Genomic DNA, 22,537 nt, shown 5'->3' on the forward strand with positions numbered 1-22,537 from the left:
TAATTAAGCGCACTTGTTGTGCCAAAGGAAAACAGTGGGTGTGCATGATGCTTTTAAGGAAAATAACAAGCAATGGCAATATGCATCTATTTCTTTTGTGTTCCTTATAGAATACTCTTTAGGGATCAGTTGTTTGTAGAAACAAACCACTTGCCACAGTTGCTATCAGTCAGTAAAATACCTCTGGAGCTACAAGTTTCTTTGTAAATCCTTGCCCCTTATTTAGCAGTCAAAGTGCAATTTTAATAGAAAATAAAATAAAAATGTTCCCTCCGTGTGTTATGAATCGTAATAGGTAGCTTACAAAAACATGCTTGATTTGTGCAGGTCTACCTTCTGTTCCAGATGATCACTTCAGCCCAATATGGCAGTAATTGAATTGAACAATTCTTCCTGTTTCTAATTATCATCCTCTTACCTTATTAGCTTACATTTCTGTTCATTTTTTGTTGCTGGTTTCATGTCTGTCTGTGCATCTTCTATTTAGCTTTTGTGAGAAGTGAATCTGCTTGCATTGTCTTCAGTTATTTTTGTACTTTAACCTTTCTAAGTAGTATTTTTTCTAACAATTTTCCAACAATTGTCAAGTAGTGAATACCATATTTGCATTAGAAAGATGTACAGTATTCTGTGTTAGAAAATGTTGTGCAAAGTTGCTAGTTTTTTTGGTGTCAAATGCAAAAAAAAATTTTACAATCCCTATCTGCATCTGTACATTGCACAAACACACCTACTCATTCAACTCAAATTTTACTGTACACGTTTGATTTTATACATCTTCATGCAAGCATTGTTCACCATACCATTAACAAAACCATATTAACTTTTTTTGAAAATCAAGTACTTCCTTAAGTGTGTTTTCCGTGGAATCATACCCATTTTGAGAAAAATACTCGTCATATTTTAATACCTTGTGCATGATGTGAAAATGAAACTTAACACTTACTCATTAATATCAGGATGTCCTGGGAATTTGGACATTTTTTTCATTTTAGACATTTAATCTTAGTATTATGCAATCTTAAGTTAAATATTTTATATCTAACTATACATTGCAGCAGCCTTTACTTAATCCTGATCTTAGTCCAAACCTCCTTTTGTCATGGTGAATTCTTTGTTTCTCCCACCAGCCATCCTTTAGCCACTTTTGATTAATCGAGATAGTGTTCTGCTGCAGGCTCATACATGTAGAAGCTAAACCAATGCTAGCCATGCCCAGCTTGCATGAGAATTTTACAGCTGTTGGGATAAATTTGGCCCAATATAATTGATTTTCCAACCCAAGATCAGGAGATAAAAGGATAGTGTGCAACACCATCTTCACAATTGCAACTGTTTTATTATGTTGACTCCTCTGTAAAATACTACAGATCAATTTAGGGAAATGGGAAAGAATAGAGGCATGGAAAACATTCACTCTCATTTGTTTGTCATTCTAGCTACTATCAAACTATTGTCTCTCTCTTGCTTTTTCCTCACTTGGTATATTTCTGTCCCATTTTCATCCATGTTTGTTTCCCATTTTCCTTTCCTCTTTTTCATTGTGACTAGTCCATGCTGACTATGAACCATATCCTGTGGCAGGAGTATGTAATGATCATGGCAAGACGTACGCTCTGTATGCAATCACTGTTCGAAGAAGAAACCCAGATGGTAGTGAGGATATATGGAAGACCTATCGCCGCTACAGTGACTTCCATGACTTTCACATGCGGATAACTGAGCAGGTAAAAATCGTATTTGAAAGTTGTTTGCAGCAGTTTCCTGTCAGTTTCCTTCTGGATGTAAGGGATTATGGGATCAAACTATCTGCATTGCTACAATAAGAGTATTAGTTATGTAATGTAGAAGTTTGAGAATAAAGGGCCTAGTTTTTTATTGTTGTGATGAGTAGTGCTGAACTATTACTTGAAACTTTATGAGCAGTTGATGGATTTTGCTAAGTTTGTAAAATTGCTTTTCTATTTGTAATATGCAATCATTTGCATTATTAATCAGTGATTTTTCTTTCTGACTTGTCTCCCCAAAAATCAAGGTGTTTTTCTTTCTAACCTTTTTTACAATGCTAGTCTCTATGTGGTGTTGAGTATTTTGAGTTTTGACTTGTATCAGCATTATGAAACATGAATCATAACTGGTCTTAACCGTGCAAAACCTTATGCATATTACCCGCATTGGAAGATTGGAGAAAGGGCTTAGAACTGTTTCTTCAGACTACCTCTCTGAAACACAACTAGCTCAGCCTCCCTGAGATGTTATATCTGCTGCTGCTCTAATTTCATTATTTTGCAGCTTTCGTGTTTTAACACTAACTTTTGTTAAAATCTTTAAAGTTAGTACCTTGCTGAGTTGTCTCATAAAATGCTACTTGACAATCACAAGCAGGATTCTGGAGTGGATTTCTTCAGATGTTGACGAGCATTGTTGACCTCGGGGTCCTTGTGCATGAGTCGCAAAAACCCAGCCTGCAGGTGCAGCAGGTGGTCAGGAAGGCGAATGGGATGCTGACCTTCATAGCGAGGGGGATTGAATATAAAAGTAGGGAGGTCTTGCTGCGGCTGTATAGGGCATTGGTGAGGCCGCAGCTGGAGTACTGTGTGCAGTTTTGGGCGCCGTACTTACGCAAGGATATTTTGACCTTGGAGGGAGTGCAGAGGAGGTTTACTAGGCTGATACCGGAGTTGAGGGGGTTGAGCTTTGAGGAGAGGCTGAATAAACTAGGCTTGTACTCGTTAGAGTTTAGAAGAATGAGGGGAGATCTCATTGAGACGTATAAGATGATGAATGGGATGGATAGGATCGAGGTGGAGAGACTCTTCCCACTCAGAAAGGACAGTAGGACTAGGGGCCACAGCCTCAAGATAAAGGGGGGGCGGTTTAGAACGGAGTTGAGGAGGAACTTCTTCACCCAAAGGGTGGTGAATCTCTGGAATTCTCTGCCTGTTGAGGTGGTGGAGGCTGCCTCGCTAAATATTTTTAAGACGTGGGTTGATGGGTTTTTGATAAGCAAGGGGATTAAGGGTTATGGGGAGAGGACGGGAATGTGGAACTGAGCCATGACAGATCAGCCATGATCTTATTGAATGGCGGGGCAGGCTCGAAGGGCTAGATGGCCTACTCCTGCTCCTATTTCTTATGTTCTTATGTTCATTTATGAAAAAATGTCATTGTGCGATGAGAAATGCATGATACAACTTATTCAGCAATCAAGGTTTTAACATAGATATTTGCTGCAATGAAGTTGATCACAATCCGATGCATAAGCTTCAGTGCAACTTGAATAAAGATTTTATCTCCGTAATATAGCCCACCTCTGTAAGAATACAGAAAATTACCAACTTTATCGCTTCACCAATTATCCTTAAATCCATGACAACCTTATGAACATGAAATCCTGGACAATGCAGCACTTCTTGCAACTCAGTGAAACAAGCCATTCTATTTGGAAATATTACTTCTTGTTTTGGGTAACCATATCAGTGGTGTGGAATATGAGGATACTTTGTGGGAGGGAGGGAAAGAGGTGCGTGCAATACATCAGGTATGGTCAAGGTCCCTGTCAGCCACTGTGATGCTGAGGGAGGGGCGTAAGGATGGGAACTTCTCAATCAGAGATTCGCTTTACTATGCACTACAATGATTGGGCTTGTTTTTATTGCTTCTAATTGTGCAAGAGAATGAAATGATGATCACAGGCATTAATGATTTGATCACATTTTTTCTAGTGGCTTGACTTGCAAAGATCTTGAGGTAAAAAGTTATATGCCATATACCCAACTTTCACCTAGTTCATTCCCTCACCCCCATTTTTAGCCCTGAACCTACCTGAGAGTGGTTGCCTGCCCAAAGATGGTGACTTCCAAAGAGCAGGCTTCATAAGGATGTCTGATCGAACAAGTGGAAATAATATATTGTATTCCATTGTGTTTTAAAGGTCATTGCTAGATCTTCTCTCAGGTTTTTTTTCCACCAGAGAAAAGAACCACAGTTCGTAATCTCTTCTGATGATTGTACAGGATCATTTTAACCTAACCCCACCCAGCAGGAAACTGATGGAATTGAATTGGCCCCCAGTTTTGTGCCCCCGCCCAATATTTACTTCAAATTCAATGCAAAATAAAATTGGGCAAGATGTAAAACTGGCTGTCAGTTGGATTCCCTCAATTTCCTGCTGATGAGTTAATTTAAAATTAACCCTATTTTTCACAATTCAGCTGGCATCCTTAAGTATTTTGTGTATTTTTGTCCTACTTCAATGTCTCTTTCTGTAATGTAGAAGCCAGAACCTGAGACAAGTGCGATCTCACCAAGATTCTTAAATTCAATATTACCTTTTTTTTTGTTCCTCTAAAATGAGCCTCAATACTGTACATGTTGTTTGCTCTCTTTGTAAATTTACCAACTTATATTGCCATTTCTAACAAAGTATTTATCGATTCCCAGATATTAGCTCTTCTTTGCCATATAATGACCTTTCTGTCCTATCCACAAGAACAACCTCACACTTAATTATATTGAATTTCAATTGTCATCTGTTCAGCCATTTTTCAAGTCTGTTTAATTCCTATTGTATTTTGGTACAATCTTCCAACTTAGTTTCAATTTCTTTTTAGTCAACTTTCGATGCTATATGATAATTCTAGAATCCAAATCTAGGATTTGGATTCCAAAACTGTGCGCCTGTTTAGATGACACTAAGATGGATGGAAGAGCAAAGTGTGCAGAGGACGCTGAAAATCTGCAAATGGATATAGGTGGTCTAAGTGAGCGGATGAGGGTCTGGCAGATGGAGTACAATGTTGGTAAATCCCACCATTTTGGTAGGAATAACAGCAAAGTGGATTATTATTTAAATAGTAAAAAATTGCAGCTTGCTGCTGTGCAAAGGGATCTGGGTGTTCTTGTGCAGGAATCTCAAGGAGTTGGTTTGCAGCAGGTAATTAAGAAGGCAAATGGAATTTTGTTGGGGGGATGGAGTTTGAGAATAAAACAGCGAGATTATGTTGCAGCTGTATGCAGTCTGGTGAGACCATACCTGGAGTACTGTGTACAGTTTTGGTCTTCTTACTTGAGAAAGGATATACTGACACTGGTGCAGCGCAGAGGAGATTCACTAGGTTGATTCCAGAGTTGAGAGGGTTGGCTTATGAGGAGAACTGAGTAGGCTGGGGCTATACTGATTGGAATTCAGAAGAATGAGGGGCGATCTTATAGAAACATATGAAGGAATAGATAAGGTAGAAACAGGGAAGTTGTTCCCACTGGCGGGTGAAACTGGAACTAGGGGCCATAGCCTCAAAATAAGGGGAAGCAGATTTAGGACTGAGTTGAGGAGGAACTTTTTCACACAAAGGGCTGTGAATCTGTGGAATTCGCTGCCCAGTGAAGCAGTCGAGGCTACCTCATTGAATGTTTTTAAGGCAAGGATAGATAAATTTTTGAACAGTAAATGAATTAAGGTTATGGTGAGTGGACGGGTAAGTGGAGCTGAGTCCACAAAAAGATCAGCCATGATCTTATTGAATGATGGAGCTGGCTCGAGGGGCCAGATGGCCTACTCCTGCTCCAGTTCTTATGTTCTTTGTTGTTACCTTCAAAGAAATTAGTCAAGGTTGAGTTGATTGGCATTTGCTGATAAAGTAACATGTTTAATGTACCATTATTAGTGTATGTATCAGTCCTCAGTTTGAGGTGAAGAGGAGATAACCCATGCGTTGCCAATTACCACAAACCACTGGGTAATTTGCATTGCATTGCAATATGCTTTGTGAATTTGTCATCTTGACCTTAACCTCCCTGTAATTTTCATGAAAGAGCTGTATTTACACATTAATTGCCCATTAAACTCACCACAAAGTTTGTCTCATAATTAATCTTGTTCACAATATAATAATTGTTAATGACTGCCAGCTAGCCCTTCTGGCCAAAAAAAAGTGTGGAGTCTCATTTCTATGTTTTAATTGTTGGAGATTCTAAAATGCCACGTTTTTTTTCACTTTATTCTACCTCAGTCCATTTTTTCTTTCTTTCTATTTTTCTTTTCAATCCCTAATTTGACACTGAATTCATTCACTCTAATTTGCCCTCTCCCTCATTCATAGGACATAGAACAGTACAGCACAGAACAGGCCCTTCAGCCTACGATGTTGTGCTGAACATGACGTCAAATTAAACAAATCCCTCTGCTTGCCCTAGGTCCCATTTCTCTTTATTTCTTGCATTTTCATGTGCTTATCTAAAAACCTTTAAACACCCCTATCATATCCCTTCCTCAATTTATTTCTCAATTGTTAAATTTCATTGGTTATGGAGGTGCACTTTTGATCCCTCCCTAATATCATCTGACTCCACGACTGTTTCAATCCATCTGCTGCTAAAAGTTTCATCCATGTATTTAACCCCTCCTATTCCAGTGCTACCCTGGCTGAGCTGTCATCTTCCATCATAAATTTGGGATGGACAAAGTTGGAAGATCTATGTTCTGATGCATAACAAACCCAAAATGCCTCTGTTTTAACATCTTAATGTGGTTAATTCTCTGCATGGTCTAGCACCTCTTTTTTTGTAACCTCCTTTAGTCCTACAACCTTCTGAGAGTTCTGCAATCCTCCAACTGGAGTCTTTTGTTCATTCTCCCTGCTACTACCCTTCAGCCCCAACAAGGAGCATGCTTAAGGCATCAGCCTAAATTACATTCATGGTAGAAATGCTGGGTTCAGTGTACCTGGCTATTGCGACCAAGAGATAAAGCCTTCCATGGTGACAAAACTGAATATCACTACATGGCACACAACACGCATTCATGTTAACTTGATGTGAAGAACGATTGAAATCGAATGATCTGCATTGTGATGACTTGGAATCCTCTCACCTTGCCAGTTTGAATTCACATCCTTCATCTTCCACAAGCTCTACTGTTGCCCCTCAGAAACTTGTGCCAGAGGGGGAAGATTTCCCAGAGGTAGTCATGCAGTTTGAGGATACATCACATGACTTGTGTGCCCTCCACCAACTCAGAATTGCACACTTTGGTATGGCTGCCAAGGCAGATGGTTGGTTTTTCAACGATGAAGCACATGTTCCTTATATGTAGGAGCAGATGGTAAAGATGGGTAAAGCAGTGCAAAGACCAATTAGAACATAAAGAACCTTCCGGGCTTTGCTCAGCTTCATGGAGCTGCTGAACTCCTGAATGAGAGGGACTATTTTGGAACAGCAGCAGAAAATTTCCAGATGTGTTGTGCAAGATTAGGGAGATTTTGGAGGAGTCAATCTGTGGCATGTACAATGAGTTTTCAGACATTGGTGCTGATGGTTATCCATGGAAAGAGTAGCTGCTGGCAATGCATGTCTGACATGGCTGGCAACTGAGTGCATGTTGGCCCTGATTTACAACGTGCACACTTAGCCTGCCACTTTAAACAGGATGGATGAAAGCCATGTTTTGTTTAATCAACACTTCACTGAAATGCATAAATGTTCTCCAACTTTTAGTAAACAGGAAGGAGAATGTGTGGATCAGGAGAGGAAAGATTGCCAAAGGACATGAAAGTGGGGACTCTACATAAAGCACTTCATCCCTTCCCATCTCTCTGCACCCATCTCTGTCTCGCTCTTGTTCTCTTTCCGCTACCCCCAGATTCTTTCCCCCCCACCCCACTTTCAGCACAAATGCTGCTTCCTCATGATGGCCAAGTTTGACTGTGGACAGGTGCTTGTGGGGCAGTCTTTGGCCTGTCAGGGCTTCAGGGTGTCAGAGCAGTATACAAGTGACATGCTTTAACTCTGCTGAAACAACACCATGTTGGAATAATAAACACAGATGAGAGGAGATTTGATGTTGCTCAATGATATTTCATTTGGGTGTTTAACAGTGTGCATGACTATATTATTTTTCTGTTCAGTGGTTATAAAACTTTACATTTATTCCACAGTTCCACTGTTTTGTCCCTTGTTATTGCATGCCACCTTCCTGCCTTGTAAAAATGATGACTAAAAGATGAGTACTGGGTGTCTGAGAGATCAGTTGTTGGTTTTGGGAACTGCTTGGTTCTGGTGGTTTGCCAGTGCAGTATATGTTCAGAATTGGTATGCCAGAAGCTGCACTGTCTCATTTAACTGAAATGTGCCTGCATCAGTCTTTCTCAGACTCCTGGGCAGCTGAGTGAGCAGTATTTTAAAAATTCATTTATGTAGGTGTAGTGTCACTGGCTATCCCTAGTTGCCCTTGAGAAGTTGGTAGTGAACTGCCTTCTTGAGCAGCTACAGCCCCTGAGCTGTAGGTACACCCACAGTGCTGTTAGTGATAGAGTTTCAGGACCTTCACCTATTTGGATGGTGATTGATTTGGAGGGGCACTTCCAAAGGATAGTGTTCCCAAGTGCAGGTTCTCTCAACACATTGCGCTTCTCCTTTTCTTGCTCTTTACCATAAAAATGCACAGTAGTCATCACCTTCCTCCTCCTAGCATTCCAATCCTTGTTGTTTCTAAATGTTTTGGAACAAACAGCACACCACGATCATTCTAGAAAGTTTTGTTGATGTATCTGCACTTTAGGGATTCTATGATTCTACATGGAAGGTCTCTTGCTGATCTTTCCAAGTATTCAAATGTATCTTCCACACTGGGAAGGCTTGCTGAATGTACAGCACAGAAGCACACCCCATGCAGCTGTGAAGGCTGACAGCAGTGAACTGCAAAGAACTCCAAGATAGCTGAAAGTTCTTCCAAGGTAATAAAAGTACACTTTCTGAGCAAGCCCTAAAGACAAATACCTTTCGCGTCAAGGAAGAAATGGCAGTCATTTCTCAGGATCCAAAGGCTTTCTTGCCTGTTAATTCTTCCACCTCATCAATTCCTGCTGTCCACTTGCCTTGTCCAACCTGGTGAGTTCCAGTAAGTCCAGGAAGCCAGTAAGTTCAGATGTTACAGAACCTAGGGATAAAATGTAATTGCATTTTAACCTATCTAATGTCAGAATGACTTTTCAAATAAAGATTTTTTTTTTCCCTCACACTAATAAATTAGTTCAAGTTAAATGCTGATGTTGAAGGTTACGTGCATTGGGAGGTTCTGGTTTTTTAACCTGTGACCCACACAAAAACCCGCCTGTCCTGACGGGTTAAAATTCCGTATTTAATGCTTTAATTTATGCTTTAATATTTAATCCTGATAGATAAGATGAATTAATATGACTAGCATGAGTATTTTTTAATTACAAAATATTCAATCATTTTTAAGTTGTGCAGAAATGTTACAGGATGCATTTCACTTAAAATAATGTTGTGGGAGTGAGACTTGATCTTGGGTGGTGATACTAACTTGATTTTGTGCAGACACTGATATAGGTACAAGTCCAATAAATAAAAAACACTTCAAAATTGTTGGCTGTTATGAATAATTATGTTCATTAAATGAGACTACTTTATAAATAACGTAAAGGTTTTTGCTTTTTTTAAAAAAGTAAGATAACACGTGAAGTACACAGACCTGGTCATACATGTTGAATTAATTATTTTCTAATTAAACTAACTTCTTATTGACTCAATACTTGAATCGGGTGAAGATCAATTCAAATGTTATTTCTGATTTAGCATGTAGATGTTGCGGATCAACAAGAAGTAAATAAATATGTATCATTACCCATTTCCCATTTATTGTTGATTTGCAATATTTACATGTCAAATGTGACATTTGCACCTATTCATGAGTAGCTTTATTGTGTTGCTGATTATTTTAACCTGGTTATTTAAATTGTTGTTACAATGGTGGTCTAAGTTAAAAGAAAACATTTCCTTTTAAAGTTTTGGTATGGAAGTGACAACTAACTGCAGTTTACACGATTGTCTTTGCATCCCTAACAAACTAAGTTCACTGTTGAAGCTTGGTTTGTATTTGGAAGGATTTCTTTTTTCCTCGTCCGTAAGCCCACAACCCTTTCCCCATAATGACAAAAAACACTGACACTTCAATTTGGCATTACAACATTCTGCAATTACTTGTGCATAAATTTTGCATCTGCATGACATGCATGGAGTCTTTTCAGAGTGTAATGTATGTGACCAATCCTGAGTCCAACGAATTATAGAATTTTCACCAGTAGACCTGTGGTCACCAAGCATGAGAACTCAAAATTATGCTTGGGAAACAGAGCAAATGTTGAAGTATCGCATGAAATGCATGAAACTTGGCAAGACTAAAAATTGAACAGCTGCCACTGAAAAGGAGCAGTTGACAAAAGCTGTACCCTCTGCCCTGTACTAATCTGGCTACATTCTTCCAATTTAACACCTGGAAATAAGAATAACTGGATTCATGCACATTTTAACAGCTGTGGTTTGAATATACCATTTAAAGTTCATTTGCAGAATTAATGTTACAGAGAAAATGTAGTTGCTTGAATATTTATAATCTATTATACTAAGTAAAGCATAAAAATATTTACATCAGTCTAATTATTCAGAGTACAGAATGTTGGAATGCACTGCCTTTGACCTACACTATATACTATAAGAAATAAAATGCAGTATTTTCTTTATTCAGTTTGAAAACCTGTCGAGTTTGCTCAAACTTCCTGGGAAAAAAACCTTTAATAACATGGATAAAGACTTCTTGGGAAAGCGGAAAAAAGATCTCAATACATACTTGCAGGTAAAATCAAATTGGTAGTCACTATTTAAAAATGACTAGTCCATTGCTGCTTTGAGATACATTCTATAATTCCTTTACTTGTATTCTGCTACTGGAATCCATCTCAACATAATGATTGTGGCAGTCAATGATAATGTCCAACTTGTGTCAAAGGCAAAAATCTTGAGACATTAGAAACAGAAGCTGCATCAAAAATAAACACCTAAGTTATCATATAACTCATTGACAAGACCTAAAGGTGTTTTTTGGTCACATTTTGATATTGGATGTGTTAAGCTATAAATTAATAATATTACTCATCATTGTTTACTTTTAAGTGATAATTACAGGAGTTAACTTTTAGTGATCTCAAGTGTACTTTTCAAAAGGGTTAGTATTTTGAGTAGTAATTTAGAATAAATCTAGTAATAAATGATTAAAACATGGTTACTTCTTTGTTTTGATTAGTTGTTGATCAATCCTGAAATAATAAAAGCTTGTCCAGCTTTGATTCCCTATGTGAATGACTTTCTGGAGAATAAAGCTTATAACAAGGGGAAAGGAGATTTTGCTCGCAAGGTAAGCCTGCCATCTGTTGGTCAGATTATGTAATGCTACTTATCAACAGCTCTTATTCATATTGTCAACATTTCAAGTCTGCATGACTTTGTCAGAGCTGACAAATAGTCATCCAGACTCAAAACGTTGGCTGTATTCTCCCTCCCTGGATGCTGTCAGACCTGCTGAGATTTTCCAACATTTTCTGTTTTTGTTTCAGATTCCAGCATTTGCAGTACATTGCTTTCACCTTATTCATATTGTTATTTGTTTGAGCTACTGTTCTCGTTGTGTTTCCACATATCTATGTGTCTTCAAAAAGTTTGATTTTAATATTTGCACTAATTGCATGAAAATGTGTAAGCACTTATCTCTTCTACAATTTAATAAATTGAAAAATAAATTCATGCATGTCTTCATTGCAACTCAATTAAGTTTTTGATTGCCTGAACTAGCTACTTGTGATCACAGCAAGCAAAGCTTCCTGCTGGAAGTGCATATTTGAAAAGTGACACTTTTTGCTGCTTAATAAAATGATAAGGCTCAATAATCCATGACCTCAAATCCATGAACAGTTTTCCAGTCTCCCATTCTGGTGAAATCCATTGCAAAACAGTAATTCATTCATGGGACGTGGGAGTCGCTGGCTGGCCAGCATTTATTGCCTATCCCTAGTTCCCCTTGAAAAGGTGGTCATGAGCTGCCTTCCTGAAATGCTGCTCATGCTGTGGGTTGACCTACAATGCCGTTAGGGAGGGAATTCCAGGATTTTGATCCAGCAACTGGAAAAGAACAGTGAGTCCAAGTCAAGTCAAGATAGTGAGCAGCTTGGATGGCATCTTGCAGATGGTATTGTTCCCATGTACCTGCTGACCTTGTCTTTCTAAATGGAAGTGGTTGTGGGTTTCAAAGGTACTTTGTGAGGATCTTTGGTGAATTGCTGCAGTGCCTGTTGTAGATAATACACACTGCTGCTACTGAGTGTTGGTAGTGGAGGGAGTGGATGTTTTGTAGATGTGGTGCCCATCAAGCAGGCTACTTTGGCCTGGAGGGTGTCAAGCTTCTTGAGTGTTTTTGGAGCTGCACCCATCCCCGCAAGTGGGGAATATTCCATCACACTCCTGACTTGTGCCTTGTAGGAAGTGCGTAGGCTTTGGTGAGTTCCTCATCACAGTATTCCTAGCCTGTGTCCTGGCCCAATTATAGTAGATTTCTTAATCTTTTAAGGTCAGACCCTCATTCACGCTTAACATGGAAAATGGTGCCATGAGGCAGAGTCAGGAGAGTCCCTTGCGAAGAATTCATTTTCTCCCTACAAAGTCAAGACTGGTTGTTGAACTGCAGGCTAGCTTTACGTTATGTGTTGAGGCATGCAAGTGTTATGGGTTAGGTTAGAAATTCCAAAGTACATTATGGAGACTGCCTGAACCACAAGTTTTGCATCTTGAATTTGGCTAGGATGAGCATGATGTTTCACTTCAGGATTGAATATAAAAGTAGGGAGGTCTTGCTGCAGCTGTATAGGGCATTGGTGAGGCCGCAGCTGGAGTACTGTGTGCAGTTTTGGTCGCCGTACTTACGCAAGGATATTTTGGCCTTGGAGGGAGTGCAGAGGAGGTTTACTAGGCTGATACCGGAGTTGAGGGGGTTGAGCTATGAGGAGAGGCTGAATAAACTAGGCTTGTACTCGTTAGAGTTTAGAAGAATGAGGGGAGATCTCATTGAGACGTATAAGATGATGAATGGGATGGATAGGATAGAGGTGGAGAGGCTCTTCCCGCTCAGAAAGGACAGTAGGACGAGGGGCCACAGCCTCAAGATAAAGGGGGGACGATTTAGAACGGAGTTGAGGAGGAACTTCTTCACTCAAAGGGTGGTGAATCTCTGGAATTCTCTGCCTGTTGAGGTGGTGGAGGCTGCCTCGCTAAATATTTTTAAGTCGCGGGTTGATGGGTTTTTGATAAGCGAGGGGATTAAGGGTTATGGGGAGAGGGCGGGAATGTGGAACTGAGCCACGACAGATCAGCCATGATCTTAATGAATGGCGGGGCAGGCTCGAAGGGCTGGATGGCCTACTCCTGCTCCTATTTCTTATGTATAATTCAACAACCCACTAGAGAGTTTTTATCAAACAAAGTTTATTTAAGAATATAGTTAACATGTCTAGAAAGAAAATTAGTGAAACCTTTTATCAATTACAAACAAAAGGGAAGAAAACAACCAATACAATGTGTTAACGCTTAATTAGATGTTAAGGCTGTTCCAACAAACCAAAATCTTTTCAAAGACAAAACCCTTCTCACAGGCTTAACACAGTACAGATTAAAATCTCACTTGTCTAGAATTGAGTTTTTTCGAAGCCTGCATTTTCCTTCCAGAAGGCTAAAAGTTGCCTTGAGATAACCGACAGACTTTGCAAATAGCACCGGGAGACAGAGAGAGAGACTTCAGCTCCTTTCTAGCTTGATGCCCCTGCTAAAACTAAAAACTAAACTACAGCCTTAGAACTCTTAAAACTGAAATCTTATATTCACTAGAAAGGAAAACAGCTGTCGAAAAACAGATGACCTCTTCTAACAGTGCAGTATCGTCAAATTAATCATAGAGTAAACATAAACAACCCTCACTTAAGCTATTGAAGTAGCAATAAAAGAACTTATCGTACTCAGCCCTGCAACAGTAATATCACTGAAGCTGTGAGTTGCAGAAATCGATCTGAAAAAAAGTCTTAAAGGTACACTGATGTCACACAAGCCTTCAGGTGAATGTACTGGGACCCACCATGTCAGCCACGACAAGAAGTGGCTTGCATTCCAAAGGAAGAATCTCATTCTTAAAATAAACAAAGCAAAATCAGAATTCCTTACATGGGGCCGAGAAAAAACAATGGCATTTAAGCAGGTGAACCAGTGCAACCCCTTCCACTCCCTAGAGGACAATTAGCTATGAAATTTTCCAACTGAGTGGAGCAGGATATCATCAAAGATACATACACCTTTCACTGCAAATTAGATGCTTTGCTGCTAACCCTGAAACTGTCAAGATGAGCACTGAAGAGCACCAATAGGCACAATTCCAGTGTAAGTGCATAGATTGTATCAAGCCTGTGTCTTTATACTTCACCTGTTTCAGTGGTGCTTCAGTGAGTTTTGGCGTACCATGGTAGATTTTTTTGGATTTCTGCTTATCGCAAATAAATGCTGCCACTGTTAAGTAATGCTATAATAACAAAAAACTGCAGATGCTGGAAATCCGAAATAAAACAGAAAATTCGGGGAAAACTCAGCAGGTCTGGCAGCATCTGTGAAGAGAGAAACAAAGCTAACATTTGTATGACTTTTGTGTGGTCTCTTTTTCAATCACCACAGATGCTGCCAGACCTGCTGAGTCTTTACAGCATTTTTTGTTTTTAACTTAAATTATATAATATTTTAGAATGAGTTCATATTCCAAATGTACTATTAATGACATTATAGTTGCTATATAATGTGGAGTAAGGGCCCAATCTTTTAAGTGCAGCGAGTCCCTCTGAAGTAGAGAGTCTCACTCTCTCTCCTTACTGCCTGAAACCAATTGGACCCTAAGTATAGGCTTATCCTGTTTGGGTTTAAGCTAGATGGAGAGCAGAAACCCTTAAATGCACCCCAAAATATTTGAAAATCAAGCAGTTTGACGTTTGTTCAATCTGAATAATATTTGAAGAAAATATTATCTCACCAGCTTGTTTAACAAAATTTTAGAATTGGGGAAGATCGTGTATGTGCGGGGATATGAACTGCTTGAATATTCCACAGCTAAATATCAATTGTGCACCTATTATTGGTGAGAAATTCTCACCAATAAATTACCTTCGCCTGTGATTTTTCTGTACACAAACATGGACTGTCTACGCTACTTAAGTACTCTTTTTAAAAGTGCTGAACTGTTGGCTCTGTTGTGCTTTGATTTCTGCTTTAAACTGTTCAGTAGTTATCCCTTTTCCAACCTGTGTTGCATGTGAAACTAGGTTCAACAAGGATAAAAATACATTTTCCATCTCAATTTAATTGCAGACAATTAAATTGGGTCTGACAAGAGGTTATTGCAGAAGGTAAGGGGGCATGGAGTTGGGGGTAGGGTGTTAGCGTGGATAGAGGATTGGTTGTCAAATAGGAGGCAGAGAGTGGGGGTTAATGGGTGCTATTCGGATTGGCGGTTGGTGACTAGTGGAGTGCCCCAGGGGTCGGTGCTGGGGCCTCAGCTATTTACCATTTAAATAGATGATCTGGAGGAGGGAACCGAGTGTATGATGTCGAAATTTGCTGATGACACCAAGATTGGTGGAACAGCAAATTGCGCGGAGGGTGTGGAGAGTCTGCAGAAGAATCTAGATAGGCTGGGCGAATGGGCCAGGAACTGGCAAATGGAATTTAATGTTGGCAAATGTGAGGTTGTCCACTTTGGTAGGAATAATGGTAGGAAGGACTAGTACTTACGTGGCGAAAAACTGCAGCAGGCGACGGTGCAGAGGGACCTCAGGGTCCTTGTGCATGAGTCGCAAAAACCCAGCCTGCAGGTACAGCAGGTGGTCAGGAAGGCAAATGGGATGCTGGCCTTCATAGCGAGGGGGATTGAATATAAAAGTAGGGAGGTCTTGCTGCAGCTGTATAGGGCATTGGTGAGGCCGCAGCTGGAGTACTGTGTGCAGTTTTGGTCGCCGTACTTACGCAAGGGTATTTTGGCCTTGGAGGGAGTGCAGAGGAGGTTTACTAGGCTGATACCGGAGTTGAGGGGGTTGAGCTATGAGGAGAGGTTGAATAAACTAGGCTTGTACTCGTTAGAGTTTAGAAGAATGAGGGGAGATCTCATTGAGACGTATAAGATGATGAATGGGATGGATAGGATAGAGGTGGAGAGACTCTTCCCACTCAGAAAGGACAGTAGGACTAGGGGTCACAGCCTCAAGATAAAGGGGGGGGCAGTTTAGAACGGAGTTGAAGAGGAACTTCTTCACCCAAAGGGTGGTGAATCTCTGGAATTCTCTGCCCGTTGAGGTGGTGGAGGCTACCTCGCTAAATATTTTTAAGTCGCGGGTTGATGGGTTTTTGATAAGCAAGGGGATTAAGGGTTATGGGGAGAGGGCGGGAATGTGGAACTGAGCCACGACAGATCAGCCATGATCTTATTGAATGGCGGAGCAGGCTCGAAGGGCTGGCTGGCCTACTCCTGCTCCTATTTCTTATGTTCTTAGAATTCTAATGGCACATTGACTCTAACAATACATGCATCTTGCATTTAAAAAATTAAACTGCTTGTGTACTGTCTTGATTCCTGAATTTGTTCTGTTTTGTCAATGCATACAAATTCATCGTTCACTGCGTCTGCCAGTCCATTATCAATGTCTACCATATAGTATTAGTCTGGTATAAACTGATTCCAGATTTCTGAATTTCATTCAGTTAGCAAAAAAGCGTTGTTGCAGTTTGACCTGATCATGTCCCTAAAATGCTGGGTCACATTACAGATAAATATTTTCCCTAACTATTAAGCTCAGAGTTTGTGATTGGGAGATTTGCCAGAATGCATTACCTTCATAATGGAAATTTTGTTAAAATTTTCTGAATGAAAAATGCTTTTCTGATCATCCAGAAATACAGTTCAATTTGCAGAAAACCTTTTTATGGAGTCATGGCTAATTTTTTTTGGATTAATAGTTGGTCTGCATCTTGTTTGTGTTTTGCAGATGGACACGCTTGTAAATCCCCTTCGTAACTCAATGAGGAATGTTTCAAATGTCGTGAAGTCAATTCCAGACAGTCTGGCAGAAGGAATGACAAGAGTATCAGACAATATGGATAAATTGGGACATGAAATTAGGCATACGTTTTCAAAGGTACTTCAATAACAACAATATAATTTATGTATAAACTTTAATATAGTAAAATGTCAGGGTGCACTTCACACATTGTATTATCATTACAAAATTTGATACTGAGCTATATAAGAGGATATTGGGGCAGATGAAAAGTGAGTTAAGGACTGTCATAACAGAACGGGCGGCACGGTAGCACAGTGGTTACCACTGCTTCTTCACAGCTCCTGGGTTTGATTCCCAGCTTGGGTCACTGTCTATGTGGAGCTTGCACATCCACCTCGTGTGTGTGTGGTTTCCTGCGGGTGCTCTGGTTTCCTCCCGCAGTCCAAAGATATGCGGGTTCGGTTGATTGGCCATGCTAAAGTTGCTCCTTAGTGTTCTGAGGGATTCGAGGGCCAAATGGCCTCTTTCTGCACTGTAGGGTTTCTGTGTTTCTAGAAGAATGGGGTAGCATGGTGGCACAGTAGTTAGTGCTGCTGCTTCACAGCGCCAGAGACCTGGTTCAATTCCCAGCATGGGTCACTGTCTGTGGAATTTGCACGATCTCCCCGTGTCTGCATGGGTTTCTTCTGGCTTCCTCCCACAGTCCAAAGATGTGCGGGTTAGAGCGATTGGCTGTGCTAAATTACCTTTCGTGTCAGGGGGACTAGCTAGGGTAAATGCATATGGTTATGGGGATAGGGCCTGGGTGGGATTTGGTCAGTGCAGACTGGATGGGCCAAATATTCTCCTTCTGCACTGAAGGATTTTACAAGAAACAGAAATGGAGCGATGAATAACAACAAAGAAAATAGGAGTTGACCATATGGCCCCTTGAGCCTGTTCCATCATTCAGTATGATCATGGTTGATCTGTCTCAACTTCACTTGCCTTGCCACTCCCCACATCCTTTCTTTCCCTGAGAGGTCAATAATCCATCTTTCCCAACCTCGTATAATGCTCATCGGTGGAACATACACAACTCTCTGGGGTAGCAAATTCCAAACATTCACAACCCAGTGGGTAAAGAGATTTCTCCTCATCTTAGTTCTTATCCCTGAGGTTGTTCCAGTGTCCTAGATTTTCCATCCAAAAGAAACAACCTATCAATATCTAGCCTGCCAGGCCCCCTCAGAATCTTGGATGTTTCAATCACTCTTCTCATCCAACTGCAGTAAGTATAAGCCCAATTTACTCAGCCTCTCATCGTAGTCAAACACTCTTATCTCAAGAACAGGTCTATTGAACCTTCATTATACCTCCAAGGCGTATATATCCTTTCTTAGAAGTGAATAAGTGAATACCAAAACTGTGCACAGTATTCTGTGTGGTCTCAGCAATGTTTTCTTGTATTCTAGCACCCTTCCAATAAAGGCTAACGTGCAATGTGTCATCTTAATTGCTTGCTGTACCTACATGTTAACTTTTTGTGTTCTTTGTATGAGTACATTGTTACAAACATGGGAGATATATTTATAATTTCCCATTCTTCCCACTTCTTAACAAAAAGGTGTATTTCTGAAAAGGAATATTTTAACCGCCCCCAGTGGAGTGACTTTTAAGAACAGGTACAAAACAGGCTTGCATACAAGTTTAAAAACAGCAACAAAGTAAACAAACACCAATCCCCCAACCACAGACACATATACACTAGAAAATATGATTTCTAGAGATCTTGTATGCACTTGTTTCACTGTTAGGTAAAACAATAAAAAGTCACTTTGTTACAATCTTTAAGGTAGTGGATTTTAATGTTACAGGCCTGAAGAATTGTCTCCTGGTTTTGTGAAGACAAATGGAAATTGGAATTTTTTAGCTTTTTAGTCTAAATTGTAGTGGAGCTTCTGTAATGAAGAAATGTAATATTTCAGATAAAACAAATTAACTTCTTTTCAATACTTGTAATTACTTCTTGGCAGTACTCTTCTTTTCTGTTGAAAGAGGACCTCTTCCCTTGGGGTATTCTGTTCTTTGGTTAATTGACATCCAGCAGTTCAAAAAGTGTCAGCTGTAAAGTATTTTTCACCACAAGGTGTCCATCATATGATCATGATGTCAGGGCTTTCCATTGTCCACACGTTAATATTCTGGCCATGAACAGCCTCCAAATCTCTTTGCATCTCCAGTCTCCCAACAAATTCCATAGGCATATGACAAGAACGTAACCTCCCCCTGCAACAAAAATTGAATGAAAAGAAATTCCCTGTTTTTTTTTTTACTTGCATCACAGAACAAAGGCTAAAATGAGTCAATAATTCATGCATGTGAATTATCTTACACTCCTTGACATGATCATTAAAGTGCACTTGTAACATTTTGTTCATTTTGGACAAATAAGAACTTTTACTATTGTGCCTGCAAATTAAACACTAAATGTTATCCTATAATTCAACATTTCAGAATTATTGTGCAGTACATACGAACAGGCAAATTACTTACTACCAAGTGCAAATGCAGCCAAAACATACACACATTCAGCCACCCACCCAGACATCAGTGATCACAATGAGTCATAAAAATCCTTCAAATATTTTTCCTCACGATGGACCCCAACTTCTCTCCTTTAAAAACCTGTCCTTAGATCTCCCCAAAAAGATACACTATTCCCAATCTTTCTTTCACCTAGTCCTAGGGTTGTTCACAGCACCCACTCCTCCCCTCCCCCCCCCAAAAAAAACAATGTTTTGATCACCCCTTGCTGGTCTCTAAAACACTCCTAATCCTCAGAATTATGACTCTGCTTTGCAACATTATGATCCTCTTTCAATCTAATAACTTTTCTAGCAGGATGCAGATAGATCTTTCTCACTGAATCTGTGTTTTTTAATTGAACCTACTTTTGTTGTAAATTGTTTGGGAGGAAATTCCAGAGCTTTCACCCTCGCTTTTGGAGGCACAGTCGACAATGGTGGAATTAAAAATGGGGATGTAGGAGAGTGCAAATATTTTGATGGCAGAGAATTCCAAAGGTGGAGGAGATAATTCTTTATTAAACCAAGCAATAATGGTGGGAAATTTGGGGAATTCCAAGATGTAAAACTTGTTCCCAATTTCATACTTGTTGAATATTTTCTCTTGTATTAATGTTAGTATTGCTTTTGATGCAGGTTCCTCCACTAAAGCCAGAAGAAGATGGTGAATATATTCGTGTTTCTGCCCAGCTGGATGATAATGTGCGTTACCGTTTTTTTTTGCTGTTTAAAAACTTTGGAAATCGGGAGATGTTGAACTTTCTTTAACTCTGGCTTTTTTTTTTATTTTCATTATTTTTATTTATTATTTTATTTATTATTTATTTATTTATTATTTATTTTTATTTTTTATTGCTTTGTTTGCAATGATTGATTTTATTTTTAGTGTAAGGCCTTGAATGATGATGTAACGCTGGTACTGAACGACCAATTGCATTTCGGATCATTTGCATTTTGATACAATTACTTAAGGTTTTAAATCCACAATCTAAATAATACTTTCATTCACATTCTTAAAATGAAAAAATGTTATACTAAACAATGTTTATACTTGGTCTTTTCCAATGATTTGCTACAGTCAGTATTGCTAAGTATTAGTGGACTCATGCTTTGAGAATATAGAAAGTAACTAGTTTTAGCAAAGTATGAATATTAAGAATTTGACACCATTACCCATTATAAAATTAGGGAACCATCAGTTTACTGTAGAGACTGAGGAGCAGACTTCCTCTCCCAAGACAGGTAGCTCAAATCAGGAAATTTCCCAGCTCAGTGCACTAGCCCCAGGAAATATTGTCTCGAACAGTGCAATTTTCACCCCAGGAAAAGTGGTGCATGTAGGATGGAGTTGGCCTTGCCACTGCCGTGTGCAGATCGGAAGTAACCATCGACTACTGAGTGTCAAATTAAAGGCCTACCTTGTTTCCTGGGACTTTGTCCCAATTATTACTTAACATTTACCCGTTCACCCCCACTCACTTCCATGCTAACTTGTGCCACTCCATGATCCCCACCCTTCAAGCTCTCCATCCCAATTCACTCAGTATCTGCCATAAACCATGCTGAGATTAAGTAAAATTAACTTCTGAATATCTAATGGAGTTCACTGTATTATTAAAGTCCTATTCATGAAAGTCCATTCAATACATTTAAATCCCCTGAAGCACTTAATTCTTTACAGAAAATAAGCTTTTGTATCGATAACCCCACATTCAAGATACCTAATTATTTAGTGACCTCTTTGAGTTGCCACTGTAATAATAGGCTGTGGAAATCTATTAAGAAGTGATAATGCTATAAGGATAGCACTTGGGGTTGTGTCAACAAACAGCTCTTGAAACTAGCCAAAATGGGATCTGCTGCAAATGAAAAAGGAATTCTGGGCCCTGGCCACCATTTTTTTAAATCTGTGGTATCTCCAAGATACTGCGAAAGTCCAGTCAAGAGTTATATTTTTTAATTCGTATCAAGATTATACATGTAATTTTAAGTATTTAATTATTTCCTGAAACAGGTTGATGACAATATTCCTTTGAGAGTTATGCTACTTCTCATGGATGAAGTATTTGACTTGAAAGAGAAAAATCACTGGTTAAGAAGAAACATCAAAAACTTGCTTCAGCAGCTTATCCGAGCCACCTATGGAGACACTATCAACAGGTTTGTTAATACTAAGCTGTCTAAATTAATACAAAGCCTTTCACTATAGAATGTAGGGGTAATCTCAAATTTGCATTTAATTTGGTGGGTTAATGGTCTACACTTGAAGCTGAAATGAGTAAGCCAGCTGCATTTGCAGCAAATTTGATCCATTCAGAGATTGGCTGTTGTTGTATCTTCCATTTGTAGGATATACCTGTTTGGCAAGCAAAGATAACATTGTCCATTGCATTTAACAAAAAAACCTACTTGAGATTTGGAAAACGTCAAAAAGCCGATAATGCTCATAACTTGTGACTTTTGTGTACCTTTTTATCTTTACCGAGGAGCTTTCTAGGGATTGCTATGATCTCAGTAATACATTTAGATTTGTTTGATATCCAAAAGTTTAGGTCTTTAGTAGAGGTATGAAACCACAAGGTTCACAACGTGTATCAACATTTTATTACACAGAGAATCAAAAACTCTCGCCTACTTCCAAGACGGTTGTCCCTTTAAATCTCCTCCAACTGCTCTGCAATTGTAGATTTCCTGTTCAAAATAGATGTCACTAGTATCCTTGAGTCAGGACTCTCCTGGTTTTAAAGTTCTTTTACTCTGGAGTCTTGCATCTAAGACGCTGAGTTGAACCTCCGGATTAGCCAAACTGAAAATACACTGTTCGTAGAGTCTTTCAGTTATTAATGCTTTCATAGTCTTAGCTAGCACACAGAATTTCAGTTGATCTCTGCCTGAAGGAGATGTTTCCGATACTCGGCTTGTTTGAAAACTAAAGACCTAAAATCCTCTGGAAACCAGAGCCCCTTTTGACTTCGTGTTGACCCTTAATTTATTGTTTATTTCCCAAGCAACTTGGTTACATGATGGAAGCAATTTGCTTTACTG

The 22,537-nt window shown here is 39.4% G+C and overlaps 1 protein-coding gene across 6 annotated transcripts in view; it reads left to right on the forward strand.

The window, feature by feature from the left end:
• Positions 1-22,537, forward strand: part of snx13 (sorting nexin 13) — a 172,340-nt gene that overhangs the window by 145,675 nt on the left and 4,128 nt on the right. For 5 of the 6 annotated variants that reach the window (XM_080207214.1, XM_080207234.1, XM_080207243.1 and 2 more), the window contains exons 18-23: positions 1,552-1,727; positions 10,544-10,651; positions 11,099-11,209; positions 16,911-17,060; positions 20,129-20,194; positions 21,507-21,652. In XM_080207214.1, coding sequence (XP_080063340.1) covers positions 1,552-1,727; positions 10,544-10,651; positions 11,099-11,209; positions 16,911-17,060; positions 20,129-20,194; positions 21,507-21,652 — 757 coding nt within the window. The remainder of the gene's footprint in view (positions 1-1,551; positions 1,728-10,543; positions 10,652-11,098; positions 11,210-16,910; positions 17,061-20,128; positions 20,195-21,506; positions 21,653-22,537) is intronic. The other variant, XM_080207206.1, reaches the window with a different exon arrangement.

This window comes from Carcharhinus amblyrhynchos, chromosome 2 (genome assembly GCF_965287045.1).
Source record: "Carcharhinus amblyrhynchos chromosome 2, sCarAmb.v2.hapA, whole genome shotgun sequence".
Classification (NCBI taxonomy): domain Eukaryota; kingdom Metazoa; phylum Chordata; class Chondrichthyes; order Carcharhiniformes; family Carcharhinidae; genus Carcharhinus; species Carcharhinus amblyrhynchos.